This window comes from Chenopodium album, chromosome 21, assembly GCF_948465745.1.
Source record: "Chenopodium album chromosome 21, dcCheAlbu1.1, whole genome shotgun sequence".
NCBI lineage: Eukaryota > Viridiplantae > Streptophyta > Magnoliopsida > Caryophyllales > Amaranthaceae > Chenopodium > Chenopodium album.
Genome location: NC_137854.1, coordinates 40,942,986 through 40,960,605, shown reverse-complemented (window position 1 = coordinate 40,960,605; position 17,620 = coordinate 40,942,986). Strand labels below are relative to the sequence as shown.

Genomic DNA, 17,620 nt, shown 5'->3' with positions numbered 1-17,620 from the left:
TTGACCGTGTCATGTATTATGAGAGAGGGAGTACACATATAAATTTATTAAATGAAAAGTTGTTGGATTAGAATTAAGCTTATGTTTCCATTCAAAATTCAAAAAAAAAAAAAAAAAAAAAAGAAAAAAACTTATGTTCAATATATCAGAAAATTACTTACTAATGGTGAGAGTCAAATAATACTCGTATCAACCATCTAAATACTACCTACTATTTTTTTTAGTTGCAATTTTGAAATATTTTATATTTCTCAAATAATACAAAGTTGCAACCAAAAAAATCGGAGGTAGTATATTTTTATTTTTGAACCTAAAAAAAAAAAAAAAAAAAAAGTGTTTTTTGTTTTGTTTTGTGTTTTTTTTTTCCTTTTCAATTTTAGATTTATACCTTAGTACTTTCGAGTTTTCTAAGCCGTGTCCAATATTTTTAAAAGCTATAGAGTATATCTGTATATGTACGCCTCAAATGTAGTAACTGGACTAATCATTTTAACTTTTTCTTACCAGAGTAACTGGACTAATCATACCCTTTAACAATTTTTTTTATATAAATGTACATTAACAAAACCTAACTATACCACCAATTGGCTGTTGGTGTAGTAGTGATTAGGACTACATTTGGCCATTTGTAGGGGGGACTACACTTGGGAGTAAAAACTCGAATTCGATCCTCATAACAACAATTGGAAGGAAACTGAAACCTAACCAGCCAGAACTTCCCGAATCTAAATTGACCCAAAGGGTGAATAGAATGGAACACCAAAAAAAAAAAAAATTACAACCGCCACCACCTGGCTTCCTCTTTTCTCCCTCTTTCCCAAATCCGCCACCACAACCAAAACCACCATCAGTCTCCTCTCATTTTCCTGAAAACCTCTCTTCCTTTCTCTCTCCTCAATTTACGAAGAGAGGGAGACAGCAGTTGAAGAAACTGCCCAAGTGAGGAGATAGAAAATCGAACAACAGAATGTCGTACATGAAGGGTGATCTTCTCACTAAAACCACTAAGCTGGTTAAGGGTCTCGCTAAATCTGAGCCTCTTTGGCTTAAACCCATGCAAAAGTTTGTTTCTTTTTTCCTTTTCTTTCTTCAAAATTAATTCTTTGTGTTTAATTTTTCTTCTTTGATGCATTTTCTTGATTCCCCAATTGTTTATTTTCTGTATTTTGTTGCTAAATTGTAGTCGCATAAACCCTAGGTAGTATAAAGGTTTTATTTTCGCCGTTTTTGGATGGATTAATTGATTAAATCTCATAGTATTCTCTAATTGTTTGGTGATTTGAATGCTTTTCTTTCTTGTTAATTGCTGCTTTTAGATGGTATTTTGATCAATTGATGCATTTCGTAGTTACCTATTGGTCAATTTTAGGTTGTTCACATTGATGGGTGTTGTTGATTTTCGTTGTATATGGAATTCGGTAATAAAGGTTAAACTTTGCTATCTGATCTATGCTTTAGTTTAGGGAACTTTAAGAGTTAATTGCTTGAAGATTTGAAGTTCTTGAATTTGGAAGTAGCTGGGGAAATTTTGAGGTGTTTTAACATTTTGTGAACTTTGTTCAATAGTGAGCAAAGACAAATTAGGTTTTTGTAGTGTGTCTGTGTGTGATGGAGAATTGGTGATGAATCCCTAGTTAGGAATTTGTGTGCATCTTTGATGTTGGGAAGAGTGGAAATAGCTTGTAATTTGAGTCTAGGAGACTCAATTTGGGCTAATAAAGTTTTCGGTGTACGCATATGCAAAATTCTTATTGAGGTGACGATACGCAGTTTGGGGGGGGGGGGTGGGCTGGCTTTTTGGGATTGAAGGGTGCTTATCAGTGATATCAATTGACACATGGGAGTTCTGCTCTATTTTTCTAGAACATTTGAATCAAGATATAGGCATGATGGATACGTCTGAATTAAATTATATTATCTAAATGGTAGTTTTGTGTTTCAATTAGTTATATGATGATTGACGAAATACCTACAATAAGTTTGCCTTAGGGTTCCTCGTCAATATTCAAATTTACATGACCATCACTACTTGTTGGGTGTTTGGAGATTGAAACCTAATTGGAAAATTACTTGTGGTCAATCCATAAATTGTGCTTCATGAATGTTCCATGTGAAACATGACTACCTATATTCTTCGAGTTTGGAAAATATAATATTGTAGTTTTGACTGTCCACTCTTCTAGTGTATGATGTGGTGGTCTCTTCATGTTTCTAGTATTTGATCTCTCTACTTCATGCTCAATCTAAAAATTGAATATGTCGAGTCTTTCAGATTATTTTTATCATTTGAAATTTTGATTACTCTCAGTTGTGCTGTCTAGGGCCCCTCCTGTTGTGTTTCCTCGTTCTGATGGAAAAGTGAAGCCAATCAGCCTTCCTGAGGATGTTTATGTAAATAAATTCTATCAGAAGCATCCAGAGTCAAAATATGAAGATCCTATCAAGTATGTCTTTTTCCACAACTTTAAATTTTCTTCTTTGTACTGTTTATTAGATATGGTCGCGGAGCCAGTTTTTGTTGTCCTACTTGTTTATGCCAAGCTAATATTTTTGAATTATGCTCAAGCACTTAATGTGTAATGAAAGTATCACAGAAAAAGAATTACAGATGTTGTCTTTCTTAAATTATTGATTATGAATTTTGACATCAGAAATTGGAACATGATCAGTTTTCTAAAATTACTTTTGAAATAAAAGCTTCCTGTTTTGTTTTTAGCACGAGCAGCTTGCTGCTTACAGTACTTTTTATCCCCCTCAAGAAATCATTCAATGTGGTCTCATGAGTCCATGACTTGTCATATGAAGCAGTAGTAATGTTTCAAAAAAAAAAAAAAAAAAAAAGCAGCAGCATATATAAACATAAAAATCTATGTACTGTGCAAAGAAGTTATAAAATCTAAATTTTAGATGACTTATAATATTACTTATGACACTGGAATACATATAAACATAAAATCTATGTACTGTGCAAAGAAGTTATAAAATCTAAATTTTAGATGACTTATAATATTACTTATGACACTGGAATAATGCTTAAATAGTTGAAGGAGATATGTATATGTGATTGGTAAATGATACTCATTGGCACCATTGTTGGCTGTAAAGTTGTTTATTGCTTGAATCTTCATTTTCAGTGTAGACTTTTAGTTAGGTATTGCTAATGATACTCCAATGCAATGTATGACTTTACTGCTTGGCAGAATTAAGCAAATGATAAAAACAACAAAGACAAGCTTTGTTCTATTATGAAACAATACAGTTAATCTTGCCTTGGGTCTTGAAAAAGCATAAAACAAAGTTTTGTTGGGTTTGGTTTATGACTTTTTTTCATTTTGAGCAGGTTTAATAGTTTCAGTCCTGTTCCAGCCCGTATTTTTGCTGGGCGAGTACTCGAATTGAAGGAGCAGGGAGTAAGAGAGGAACAAGCATTGGCCATAGCTGATGTATGAGAGACTATATATTTTTATAATCTCCTTCTTTGTTTCAGTCCTTCATGCCATATACTACTCAATAATCTCATAGTTCAATCCTTAATAATAAGGCTACAATTGAGTTTTGTGCTCTAGTTATATCAACTTTGGCCATTAATTTTGTCACTAAACCATTGTAAAATATTTTGCATCCCATCACAACTCAATATCAATTTTGACAATTATGCAGTCAAAGTTGATTTATTTTTACTATAAAGTAGAATATGACCTATTATCTGTGGAGGGACGTAGTGCTTCTGCCTTCCACTATCTCTTTTGAACTCATAAGCTGACTTTACTATTTGCATACAGATGGAATATCGAGGAGAGAAGAAATCCAAAAGGCAGGCGTACAAGCGTTTAAGGCAAATAGCTCATATTCAGGGGACAAAACCTCCTCCTAATCCATACCCAAGTGCTATTAAAGAGATACAGGCAGAGGAGCGACCTCATGTCCGTGACCGATTTTTCAATCCTCATATACTAGAGATAGCTAAGAAGCTAAAAGAAGAAAGAGCTGCTGATATGAGGGAAAGGTTTGGAGGGCGAGGCGTTTAGTTCTTGAAAAAGTAATTTGATTCAATCAAAAACGAGAGCAGCCTTGCTATCTTGCCAAGAGTTTGCACCTTTGCTTTTGCTCCATTCGTATGCATTTGGTTTTTCATTATTGTTACATGATTCACTTGATCACTTTTACTGATTTAGGATCATAAATCAATTGATTTTTGTTTTGAGATGCAGTTGTAGAGTTTAGAAAACAAATATCAGAATTTTCCTGATTTTTCTCATTGGATGCTAATAAACCAGATTTTTCCTGAACTGTGCTAATATATCCTGTATTACAGCTTCCAGAGTTCTTAGATTATTCAGCTTTAAAGTTGTTTCTTTCTTTCCATCTTTTAACTTCAATTTGTACTATAGAGCAAGCTTTTTTTTTTTTTTTTTTTTTTTTGAAGAAACACTATACTATAGAGCAAGCTGGTTGCCTAAATCTTCCTCTAAATCTCTAATTACTGAAACATGGGGAAAAAGTGCTTTCGGCTGCTGTTATGTACTAATATGATCTTGTAGTGTCTAGAATTCCTCCTTCTGCATGTATATTGAAACAATTGGAATTTATTCTCTGTTATAAAGCAATTTAGGGTTCGTTTGGCATCGTTGTGGTTTTCTGTTTTTTTTGGTTTTTTGTTTTTTAAAAGTATATTATATATGTCACATAATGAATCAAAAACTATTTAGACTTATTAAAATCATGATAATTTTGAAAACTGACAACAGAAGAGTGGAAACACCTTTTTCTTGTTTTTTGTTTTTGGTTTTTAGTTTTTTAAAAAAAAAACAAAAAATTGAAAACAAAAAATGATGCCAAACAAGCCCTTAGTTTTTTGTTTTGTTTTGTTTTGTTTTTTTTTTTTTGGTATCTGATGATTAAAGTACATAATGCAAATAATTTTTTTGGGAGTATTTGTCACTTGTTGAATACTTTTAGTCTTACCATCCTTTGCTTTTAACAAGATCATCAAGAACAAAGAATCATTATAGCTGTATCCTTTCAAAATTAAAGATTTAATTTGATTTGTTTCAAGTGTTGCAATTCCTCATCTGTCTATAATCACTAGCCACATTGATAGCATAATTTGAACTATTGTTACGACCTGATCTAGCCGGAGGTAGTATATACTTGCAAATAAGGTGAGATAAGTTAATTTAAAAGATGAAAGGCAGAAGATTTTGCAATTCCACAAACCAAATGGCTTATAGAAATGACCAAAATCTTAAAATTCCCAGCTCCACCATGAACCACAAATAAAATTGACAATCTGCAATAACAAGCTGATGTGTCACAATCTGAGTGGCTATTTATCCCTATTTAAATCTTCCTCAAGTCACTCTTTAACCATCCATCAATCATTCCAAGATTTCCAACCTGATTTGCAGCATGAAAGCCATTAACTTCCCAAAACCCAGCAACAACACACTCAACTTAACTACTCCAATTTCCACTAAAAATCCCACCTTTATAACTTCTTATTATCCCCATTTTGCTAAATCCCTGAAATACCCTTCACTCTTACTTCCTCTCTGCTCCAAAAATCCCAACATAATTGGTGAAAATCAAAGTCCCAATTCTAATTCCAATGTAGAATTTGGTTCTAACCCAAATGAGATTGACCCGGAAAAAAACCCACCCAAACCCATATCTAGTTCTAGTATTAACCCTTCAACATCATCATCTAGGGGCTTAATCTTTGATCTTGGTCAAACTGGATGTTGGGATAGTGCTGAGGTTGGTTCCCCTGTTGTAAAAAGATTCTTGAGTGATGATGAAGAGAGGTGGTATATGTGGTACTATGGTAAGTGTAAGTCTGATAACGAGTCGGGTTCGGGTTCGATTGGGTTGGCGGTTTCGAGCAATGGGGTGCATTGGGAGAGGGGAGAGCAGGCTGTGGATTCAGGTTCCAGTACTGGGATGGTGATGACTTGTGGTGAAGATTGGTGGGCATTTGATACAAAAAGTGTTAGGCCTTGTGAGGTTATGATCATGTCTAGTAATAAAGTTAGAGCTTCAATGGCTGTTTACTGGCTTTACTACTCAGGTTTGTGTTCTGAGGAGGTGGAATTCCCACAAGATTACAGTCTCCAGGTTACTGAAGCTGCAAAAGGGGTTGGGTTCGGGTTCGAGTTTGGGTTTGGGGGAGTTTTTAAGTCATTGCCAGGGTTAGCCATAAGCCAAGATGGAAGACATTGGGCTAGAATTGAAGGTGATCATCATAGTGGTGCATTATTTGATGTGGGTGCAAAAGGGGAATGGGATTCTTTGTTCATTGCTTCCCCACATGTTGTTTTCCATAGTAGTGGAGATTTGAGAATGTACTATCATTCCTTTGATCCTCAAGAAAAGAAATTCTGTATCGGTATCGCGAGGTCAAGAGATGGGATTAAGTGGGTGAAGCTAGGCAAGATTAAGAGTGTAGGACAAGGGGTTAGTAGTGAGGGGTGTTTTGATGAAATGGGGGTTGTGAATGCTAGTGTGGTAAGAAATAACAAAGTAGGGAATTATTTGATGGCATATGAAGCTGTTGCCAGGGATGGGAAGAGTAGTATTGGGCTGGCGGTATCAGAGGATGGATTGACTGATTGGAGACCGGTGAGCGACAAGGCGGTTTTGATGGCGGCATCGGAGGGTGGATGGGATAGGAATGGAGTTGGATCTCCATGTTTGGTTCAAATGGATGGAAATGATGATCAATGGAGGTTGTATTATACTGGACTTGGTGTACAAGGTAGGACTGGAATTGGGTTAGCTGTTTCTCAAGGAAGTGATTTATACAACTTTTAAAAGATGGACAGGATTTCACTTATGAATGTTATGATTAGAAAATAGGGTTAGTGTGAATTGTGTGATAAAGATCCCAAATTATGAGCATATAACCGAATATTTGATGTAAAAAATTCATGGTCCAACTTATGGGTTGCGTTATTAATTTTTGTGCTTTCTGAATATTGGTTGTCCTTAATATTACGATATCAAGGTTCTTACTTCTTACATGACAAATTATTTGTCAACTTACGAAAGTGTCAATCTCAAATCCGTTAGTTTAGGATCTAATTTGTTTATATCCTCGAATAGACTTTTCACCAAACTCTTCATAAAATTAATTACTCTATACTCTTTACCCCAAACTTTTCAAAGACGACGTGCTTACCAGTTTACTCCTACGAGTACGTGCCCTCATCAAATCTCGATTAGGAACCAATAAAAAGCTCCTGACACTTGGGAACTCTAAGCAATCAAACATGAATCAAAAGGGTCTCAACATGAAATAATTTTTTATATAAATATGTTTGACACTTGACAGGAATAAAATCAAGGAAGCTCAGCCTAATTTCCTCATAGAATACAGACTGTCTTCATCAAAAAAAATTAAAAGAATTTATTGCATAAGAAACTTGTCAAAATTTATGGAAGACTAAACATCAGAAAGAAGAGAGACCTGCAATCTGCCTGAATTTCTCGTATGAGACCCAAAACATAAACTGCCAAGGACCAAGCCTTGCCCATGTGGGAAAGAACCCCTTCCATAATGCCTTTGGTCCTTCAAGCTTTACCGTCTTCACCAAACAATCATAAGAATTTCTGTACATCAGTTTACCATCCTCACTCACTGCTTGATTCATCATTCTAGTCTTTACTACATCAGCTGGACAGCTCAAGGTCGTAGCTGCGAGGCCCGACATGATAGAAGCTAGGGTATGAGCATATATATTGTCATCGGCTATCTGATTCCTAATAACAAAATGTTTTGCATGATCATAACATGCCAATTCCCCCATGTTGACCAAAAATGCTCTTTGCATATTCGGAACAACCCCTTTCCAAAGTCCAAGGAAACCCTCAGTAGAAATGATCTTGCTAAAGGCATCAATAGGACCAGAGTATCTAGGCTGCAGACCTTGACAGATTAGACGACCATATGCTTGCATTCTAACCTTAACTAGATCAGCTGGGCTTGCCACCACCTGCACACCTAGGGGGATGAACAACGATGTTGTAAGATTATGAAAGCAAAAAGGAGAGAATAAGGAAAGAGTTTATGCAATAAGATTTCTCCAACCAACAACAAAGCATGTACCCACATCAGTTCCCCTCTGAAAAAAAGTATATTACAAATGAAACTAAAGAAAAATTCACATGATGGATAACGCCAGTAGCAGAAAAAGAGGCATTCCTAAGCACGGAACTTCAGGTTTCCAAATTCAACCGGAATTTTTATGACAGCTAAAATCCATTTAAATCCAATAGCTATTACGCAAAACAAACTCTCTCTGCAGAGAAGAGAAAAGTGTCTCCAACATATCTACCAAGTATGCAAAATACTAAGTGCAATAACTTTGAAAGCATGTCAGGTGAAATTGTTAGTTACCAAAAATGTTCATGATTCAGTCAAGTCCAGAACAATCAGTTACAGGAAAAGCTTTACAAGGAACACCCAGCTCCTCTTCTTTAACAATCATTATATAGAGGCAGGCAGAAGAACTTAACAAAAACAGCACAAGAAAACAGCAGATAACAATGTCTTCCAAGTCAACATGTGCAGAAAACAGCAGTGACACTTATACAGAACTAGAAAAGTCTACAACCATTTGATCAGCATCCCATTGTGTGAAATTTAGTCCCCCAACCATAGATTCATGGTTTAAGAATTTTAACAATTTTTTTTGGTAGTGTATGCTCTCTCAATTCATAATTACCCACCTTAGATTAACGCTTTCATTAATTTGAGTTCAATTATTGTTATGCCATTTTGTTACCAATTCAACTATGTAACGAAGCTGCAACCCCATCCAAAACTTCCCAAATCATCTTGACAAAGAAAACAATTAGGTCAAATACTCTTGAGACTAGAGCTATTGCCATGTCAAAATTTTATAATTATTATTTGTAGAAAACACAGTAAGAAAGCTCCTCAAAGACACCCTTAAAATACCAAATTTTTCCAATGTTGACAATTTTGGAAGGAAAATACAAGCTCACTACCTTCTCAAACTACTTTCCCTAGTTCATCCCATACATTTATGGTTTCAAGCCAAACACATGATTAAATTTGCAAATCTGATTCATCATGTTGTCCTTTCTCAAACAATCAGCATCACAATTCATGATCCTGAAGAAGTTATTGAGCCAAAAAGCTTCCTGAGATGAAAGTTTCACTTCGTTGGCATAATGGCATGCTCCTTCCAAATCAATACAAGCATATCTATCATCAATCATCATCGAAGCTATAAAGATTTTAAAAGTTAAAACTATACTCATACCTAGGTCCCATACGATTCATTGGTCATACATGGCTAGCCATAGTTGATTATACATTAATAACAATTTCTGATGCAAGAGGAACTCATTAGTGGGGATAAGAATTAATAGCTAGGATGAGCTGAGACTCATTTGAAAGGCAATATTTAGAAATAATGTTAAATAAGTGAGCAGAAGATGACTTCCATACACCTATAAGTAAAACATATCAGCAATAATTAAGTATAATTTCTATATTCAGGGGAAAAAGGAGAGCAAATTAATAAAAGAGTGATGCATAAAAGGCAACACTGACCAAATAATTTCATGGATCAACAGCCTACCCAAGGGCGATATTCTTCTTGAATTTGTGTTTTGCTCACAACTCAATGACATTTCAGAAAAACAAAAAACATTATATATTTAATTTGAGTACAACGGCCTCCACAAGACCACAATACAACTGCTATCTTAGCTTCCTCATTGTAAAATTGATCAACTACAAACAATTCAAAAAAGAAGACATGCTATCATCCAAAAACCAAACAAGTAGACAGATAACAATTCCCAATCACACAAGTTTTTCATCATTTTCTCCAAATTTTCTGTTCAACAACAGCCTAGACTGGAAAATCATTCTTTTTTTCTTCCCATTTCCAAATTGTAATTTTATCTCATCATCCAAACACCACTCTTGAACACATTATAAACAAAATCATACTACACCAGTACACCATCACAAAACAGTTACCCAAATCATACAAGTTACCCAAAAATTCCAAATTTTGTTGTTTTTGTTAAGTAATTCCACAAAACCCCTTTTCAAACAAGCTTGAATTTCACAACACAAAGAACAAATAGTACAAACATCATATAGCTCACCAAAAAATTCCCAACCCCAGATCACTAATCAGCTCAATCAATCAAAATAATAAAAATTAGATCAATAACCAAATTAATTAACTTTTAAAAAATAAAAGCAAGAAAGTATAAAAATTTATACCTGGGCAATAACCCCAGATAAACCTCCAACAAGGGCCTTAGAGGAAAGAGAAAGAGACCCAGAAACAGCATCAGAATGTTGATTTTGAGCAACAAGAAGAGCATTTCTCAAATGTTCATAACCCACAATTCGAATAGGAGTATAGAAGAGGTGGCGAATAATAGCAGGGGATAAACCTTGGTATAAACCCAGAAAACCCTCGTTTCTTACAATGTTAATCGCCACTTTGAAGGCGTTTGTTGCGGCGGAGGAGGCATGGAGTTGGAGTCTGGTCTTGGTTATGTCGATTGGAAAGGTGGTTGACTCGGCTACCATGGCCGAAAGGGAGGTCAAAAGGATCTTCTTGTGGGTGGGGTCTTGGCCTTGGGTCGGTTTCATGGTTTGATCATATGCACCAAAACAAAATTGTTCTCTACTTATGATATGATTTAATGCTAATGAGCTATCGAGGGAAGCCAAGGGTTGATCGGGTTGTCAATGTGTGCACGTTTATTGCTCTTCGTTTTAAAACGAGTACATAGAGAACATTGTGCATTCAGGTGTATAAAATGACTTGCTAATCTACTTGATCAACCTATTAAGGTTCTATTGATTCTATTGTATATGTCAATATCAACTTTATACAAAGTATACTTTTAAGAATTTTATCAAATTTTCTCAAAAAATTTATGGTATAAAAATAATTATGTAAACCATACATTTAATCATTTTGACTATCTATTCTACTATGTAGTCATTTCTCAAATATATTAGAAAAGGGTGTTAAGTGAAGTTTATTTTTGGAGGGCGTAAACAGTATGGATGTATGATACATCAAACTCTAGTTTCGGGGAGGAAAAAAAACAAAAAACTAGTTTCAAGGGAAGAAAAAAAAAGTGAAATCTTTAGGCAAAGGTGAAAGCCCCAACATTTTGCTAAGTACAGAATCAGCCAATTATTAGAGATGAAAGGATGGCTAAATGCATCATACATATGTTTCTCTTCCATTGCATTTGATCTATATATCCCATCCCATAATTCTTTATGCACCAACAATGTAATGGAATCATGCTATGTTTATGTATAAGTTACTAATACAAGGGGTGGGACTGGGAGTGGGAGAATGGGAAATTCTCCACAATAGTCATCCAATTGTCTTGGAACTATAGATGCCGCGGGTAAATTAGACTAGCATCAGAAGGAAAGATGAACATGTTGGAGCCACTTGATCAACAATAGCGTTAGCACCACAAATCAAAAACTCATAACACGATCCATGACCAATTTGACCACCTCTGGAGCATCAACTGTGACTGCCACCTTAACTGTAGGTTTATTGGTCCATTCAGTCACTTCTTCAAACCTAACAGATCCAGAAGCAAGTGTTAAGCATGGAAATAGAGATATGTGCAAATTGAATTTATCAGGAGAAGGAAAATGCAGTAATAATATAGAAGTCGGATATGATCACTAGATGAAGCAGTTTGAGAAAAGTTGTTGAGACAGAAAGAAGTTACTTTTATTCATACTATTTTTAATTTGACATATGCAAGTGAAGTAGTAATTATAGATTGGGACTGTAATGGCTTACCTTTTCTGTTTGTTATACAGTATTGTGAGACCCCTAGTAATACCACTTGTTTGCACTCTTACGGCACCTTCTGTCCAAGTAAATAATGAAGGATCTATAGCAGCAAGCATGGTGGCAGGATCATGAAGATAAACACCTGCATAAAAGAACAATTAACAGCTACTCAAATAAAAAATTATAATAAATAAATAAATATCTCTACCAGAGGATAAAACCAAAGTACTCGACATACCTTTAATATCGTATGCATCACAATGGTAGGAATAATACACGTCTAAGATCTTGCACAGGTACTGAGCTAATTTTCCGTTTGATGCTGCCAACTTTTCTCGATCAGCATCTGCAAGCAAGAATATAAACATACAGTTGTTTGAGGCGTGTTAGGCACAACCAAGCTTACACTAGGATCACCAAGAATCATGATTGTAAAGAAGTATCACATCAAAAGAAGCCTTTTTAAAAAAGTAAATATGGAACACACTCAAATCCAAAGGGAATAATATATATCAAGTTGAAACTAAATTGAGCACAAGTGGAAATGAGGAAGGAAGAGGAGGCAACGTTTGTCGCAACAGTTAACAAGAGCTCTGAGCAACAATGTTTATCTAGAGCCTTGATGTATCAGATTCCAAAAAGGTCAGCAGCATTTACAACACATCCTTCTAGTTGAGGACTTGAAGCATCAGACTCAAATTAAAAATCAAAGTGCACAAGTATTGAAAAGGCATAAAAGCTTCAAATCAAGACCAACAGCTCCTAGTGTTACAAATTAAAGACTGAAGGTGTGATTAGCCTATCAATTTTTGTGACAAAACCCATCCTGCAAATGAATCTAGAAATTGGGAGAACAGCATATGATAAACAAAAATCTGAGGAGAATAGTTGCAACACTATTATAAATTACTCACGTCACTTATATATATATATATATATATATATATATATGTAAGATTGTGGAAGATTGGAGATTCTAGAATGTTACCAGTGAAAAGAACTTGGTGGGTCACATTTATTCCCACAGCAAGAATATCAGCTCCACTTGTGAAAACAATATCTGCTGAATCTGGATCACCAAATATCTGTCCAAACAGTCCAAGGACATTAAGAAATTGAGAATGAATCGAAATCCCAAAGGCTGAGTGGTACAGATTATCACAGAAGTGACTAAAAAAATATTTCTAATCTTAAACCTTGAGGAAAAATTACTTACATTAGCTTCAGCTGCAGGATTTACATTGCCATTTACGGCAAAAGCTCCACCAAGAATAACAATTTTTCCTATGTTTTTTGTAAATGCAGGATCAAGTTGGATTGCCTGTGGGCATTATTCAAGTAAGCAAATATCACAGAGGAAGAAGACAAGCTAAAGCAGCAAAATATATATATATAATAGTTGATAACTATTCTATAAAAGTCCCAAATGGAAACACAAACAGCAAGAAGAAAAAAAGGATCAAATACAATAAAACCTACCAAAGCAATATTTGTTAGAGGCCCCAGAGCCACTAAAGTGATTTCTCCAGGATATTTGCTAGCCTGATCAACAAGAAAAGCAGCTGCTGATTGCTCGATTGCCTTTCCATTTGGAGGAGGAAAATTTTGGTTACCCAGACCATCTGCCCCGTGAACAAAGTCAGCTATGCGGAGCTTTGTACCATTCTTGATAAGCAACAGATTGTGTTAAATTCTTTTTTCAGTGAATATGACAGAGGAGCTGAAATAAAGAATTTATAACAGAAGGCATACAGTGATTGTAAAGTGAGATCCTTCAGCCACAGGAATATCCGTCCTCCCAGCCACCTCTAACTACACCACAAGGAAAGCAAACCAGGAGAGAAAAGAGTCAAAAGACAAATGAAATAAGTTCAAATGAAAAGATATTGGGTTCATTGAAGCACCATACCAGGAGATCTATATATTGAAGAATCACTATGTTTTGGGCTATAAATCTTTATGGTTGGCTATTAATCTAGCATTTATGATTCACGATTCCAGAAATTCGTCATATCAAAATGCCAATATAATGGAACAAGATATTATTGATTATATTAAACTCCAAAACTTAGAAAATTATGCATAATAGACCAAAAGGTTCATGCAGCTTTGACCGTTAATGGCCACAACAATGTTCTAACCTAACTTGTTCAATGTTTAATTCATAACAAATTTCCATACAGGTTTCCACACAAGTCACTTGTCCAATCTAGATAAATTTTGTTAAGAAAATCGAACAGCTGTGAGATAGTACAAACCAAATGATCCCACAAAAGGCAAGCTTATAAGATCCCAAAAGTTTCCATCTAGTAGCTTCAGGGAGCATACAAGCTAATGAGCTATATTTGAGTGAATCACTTTCCAATAGGCGATAGGTGGGAGGATGTAACCACTCAATTTTTTCCTCAGATGTAAGACATTGCCTGCACAGTTGGATGTATGAAAATCTCCCATAGAGGTCCCTTTTTTTAAATACATAAATTGATGCATCCTTTTCTCAAGATGAAAACCAGTTATGATATGTTACAGGCCTTACAGCATACTGTGCTAACCAATGTACTTATTCCAAAACAAATTATTATAACATGTTATTCAAATAAGATCAAAAATCATGAATAACACATCTAGGAAAAAAAAAAATAACCAAGGAAAACCCTTAAACGCACTCCTGGTTGTTAAATTAGAATGATTTATGCCATAGCTATTCCCAAATTTATTTCATCCTTGTTTACATGAGGCTTAAAGGCCAATACAGTAGACATACATACAACAGGGAATAGAGGGACATTATCCTGCGAGGCTGGGACCTAAAGTAATCAATATTTCAAATTTTCAATCATAACCTTTAGGCTAGGACCACATTGACATCCTTACATAGTTACATCGTGCCTCAAAGATGATTTGAAGACTGAATATGAGATATCAAACATACTTGATGCTTGATAGACACCAGCTACATATGTGCTATTAAGAAAGTTAAAGAGGAGGTTAATATTGAAAAATAATTGGTACCAAATGCAAGGCATTTCTTGTTGCTAGTGTGGTGTAGACATTTCCATATATAGTAGTGAGACCAATCACCTCCACCTCAGGTGATTGAAGTGCCACAAATATTGCCATAGCATCATCTGCATTTATTCACAATCAAAACAATTAAATCAAAAATAATTTTGGGTAAAAAAATCACTAAAGAGTCATAGAAAGTCACTAAAGTTTTAATAAAGCAAACATGGGAAACAATAGGCCTACCAATGCCAGGATCGGTATCGATTATGAGCTTTTTCTTCCCAAGCTCCCCCTCTGCCATTGTTATTAGTCTGTTTCCTGAGGAGCAACAGCAACAGTAGTTGATATTGATCCCTCATAAAAAAATAGTTGGTAACCACGCAACAACCCGAAATCTACCAATAGTCATCTTAAAATTTCAAAACAAAATTCAAGCAAAGATTCCTACAGAAAGATTGTGTGCATTGGATGAAAAATAATTTGGAAAATTTTCCAACTTATAAACAAATAGTGCAAGCAATATTGTGTTACCCCCGCATTTCCAAGTTATTCAATCTTGCTATATAATTGAACTTTAACCATGATTTTATTTATGAAAAATCAAATGGACTTTTCAGCAAGAAATAAAGTAGAATCTTAATTGAATCCATCTAAAACATTATGAACTTATGATTTAATTCCACCCAATGGAAAAATCGCCCTCAATAAAATCTTCGACCCCATAATCTATAACAGCATAATTGAGCTTTACCCTACCAATCATTAGTTCATAAAGGCAAACCAATCAAAAGATTGGACTTTATTATTATATCTGCTCATAAAATCTACATTCATATGATATTATGACTACTTCCCACTAATTAAAAATCCTAACTTTAAGTAAAAATGAATCAAATTTTACAATACTAATTGAAAATCAGTACTTTCTCTGTTCTAAAAATTCTTCTTTTGAGACAAAGGAAGTATCACATTGCCAAATACCATCAAAAAATAATATCAAAGAACAAAATTCAATCGATCTCAAACAAAAAGTATAAAACTTGAAATGTGTTCAATGATTAAACAAACCAAAATGAAGCGACGCTTGCTAATCTGGGCAGCACCGTCGCTGGAAGACGGATTTATGGCGTCGGTGAATCGGAGATGATTAATTTTTGGATCAATTTTCGGGATTACTAGCCAGCCAAATGCCAACAAGAAGTGCGTAAGCAAGGTTATCAAACCAAACCAAACACATGCCGTTATTATAAGTTACGTTCAGCTTACGATTATTATATTTTTCGGAATATACAAGTTGACAAGCGATATTATTGTTTATTATGTGACAAAAATGGTATATGGTGGGATGAATGAATGAAAAGGGGAAAGGTGTAAAACCACTACCGCCAGTAAACAAACGGCTTATGCAGGGGTGTAAATGAACCAAGCCGACCAATAAACTACTTGGGTTCAAGCTCGATAGAAGCAATGAGCTGAGTTTGAACAAATTTTTAAGCTCATTTAATAAATGAGCTTGAACACGAACATAGATATACTCGTTCAGATAAGCTCATGAACAACTCATTTATTTATGTTTGCGAATTACTCTTTTATTTTATATTCATGAATTATTGATTTATTCACAATCGTTAATTTAACTCTTAAGTTTTTTAATAATTAAGATTTAATTCTTAGGTCTATAATTAGGATTTAATTATTATGCTATTTTTTGAGATTTTCAAATGTTAAAGTACAAAGCTCGTTTATTACTAAAATTATGCATGAAATGCTCGTTTATAAACGAGCCGTTCACGAACCATTTGCGAACATATAGTGGACTAAATGAGCCGAGCTTGAACAGATTTTTGAGCTCACTTGAAAGCTCGGGATCGTGCTCGAACTCGCCTAAGTAAATTGAAGTTGAACATGAACAAGGTAGTACTCGGCTCGGCTCATTTACACCCCAGGCTTCTGTAAAGGGTTCGCTTGATGGGGTTTAAGCGAGGCTTTGAGTTTGAGCCTTATATCCTATGACTATGAGCTAACAAAAAAATTATTTAAATGTTATAAATTATGCACACTATTTAAAATTTTATTAAAAATAAGAAATGTATCATATAACATTAATGAAAATTATATTTCGTAAGTTTTTGCCATTGTATACTTGTATATTTAATTTATACATGGTTATAACTTATAAGTTCAAAATTCCCACTTCTCCCCAAAAGAAAGAAATTGAAGCCTTGCTTCTATCGATCTTAGTTGTTACAAAATGTTTGAGCACTATTTTTGGCTATTTGATACTTATGCCAGAAATTTTGATTGATTATATCCGATATGTAGTTGAGTGCTCCGTTTTTGTTGGATGAAGATATTTTCAATTAAAATGTATAAAATGAATAAACTCAACATTGATCTTTTATCATAACATCTAAATCATGGAAAAAAACAAGGAAAAAATAAAGAAAAAAATTAGAAGGAAGCTCAAACTCTTTAACCTTAAAGCACAACCTCCTCCTTGGGTATATGCTCTTTAACTTAGTTTTTAACATTCTTTTTTAAGTTACTCATAATATAAGGTGATGGAGGGTTTAATTCCTATGTTTTTTAAGGCCATAAAGAAAAACAAAAGTCGAAGGCGATACAAGAGTCTTTCAATGGGAGCTGCCCAAATGCCCAAGACTCAACATATCATTGATTTATGTTGTCATGGTAATCATAATGAAGAAATCGTCAAGATCGTCGATGCTCCTTCGTCGGAGAAACGTGGTGAGATTGATGTAAGAAGAAATGGGCATCGACGA

The 17,620-nt window shown here is 34.7% G+C and overlaps 3 protein-coding genes and 1 pseudogene across 4 annotated transcripts; 2 read left to right on the top strand and 2 right to left on the bottom strand.

The window, feature by feature from the left end:
- The first annotated feature begins 814 nt into the window (after window positions 1-814).
- Window positions 815-4,317, top strand: LOC145602397 (uncharacterized). Its single transcript, XM_081658590.1, has 4 exons — window positions 815-1,062; window positions 2,322-2,444; window positions 3,341-3,443; window positions 3,783-4,317. The coding sequence occupies exons 1-4, from the start codon at window positions 968-970 to the stop codon at window positions 4,026-4,028; spliced, it is 567 nt and encodes a 188-aa protein (XP_081514716.1). The 5' UTR covers window positions 815-967; the 3' UTR covers window positions 4,029-4,317.
- A 1,044-nt stretch (window positions 4,318-5,361) lies between these two features.
- Window positions 5,362-6,995, top strand: LOC145602346 (uncharacterized; annotated as a pseudogene).
- Window positions 6,996-7,284: 289 nt separating this feature from the next.
- On the bottom strand, window positions 7,285-10,877 carry LOC145602666 (mitochondrial uncoupling protein 3-like). Of its 2 annotated transcripts, none has more exons than XM_081658830.1 (2): window positions 10,268-10,877; window positions 7,285-7,991 (listed from the first exon to the last, which is right to left on the bottom strand). In XM_081658830.1, the coding sequence occupies exons 1-2, from the start codon at window positions 10,643-10,645 to the stop codon at window positions 7,449-7,451; spliced, it is 921 nt and encodes a 306-aa protein (XP_081514956.1). In that variant the 5' UTR covers window positions 10,646-10,877; the 3' UTR covers window positions 7,285-7,448. The 2 variants fall into 2 exon arrangements, 1 of the variants encoding a protein (XP_081514956.1); XR_014104582.1 differs by having other exon boundaries at window positions 7,871-7,999; window positions 10,268-10,396.
- Window positions 10,878-11,157: 280 nt separating this feature from the next.
- Window positions 11,158-16,062, bottom strand: LOC145602022 (putative uridine nucleosidase 2). Its single transcript, XM_081658132.1, has 10 exons — window positions 15,906-16,062; window positions 15,081-15,155; window positions 14,844-14,959; window positions 13,584-13,643; window positions 13,311-13,496; window positions 13,048-13,152; window positions 12,820-12,916; window positions 12,070-12,177; window positions 11,838-11,973; window positions 11,158-11,609 (listed from the first exon to the last, which is right to left on the bottom strand). The coding sequence occupies exons 2-10, from the start codon at window positions 15,136-15,138 to the stop codon at window positions 11,501-11,503; spliced, it is 975 nt and encodes a 324-aa protein (XP_081514258.1). The 5' UTR covers window positions 15,139-15,155; window positions 15,906-16,062; the 3' UTR covers window positions 11,158-11,500.
- Between the last annotated feature and the right edge of the window lie 1,558 nt (window positions 16,063-17,620).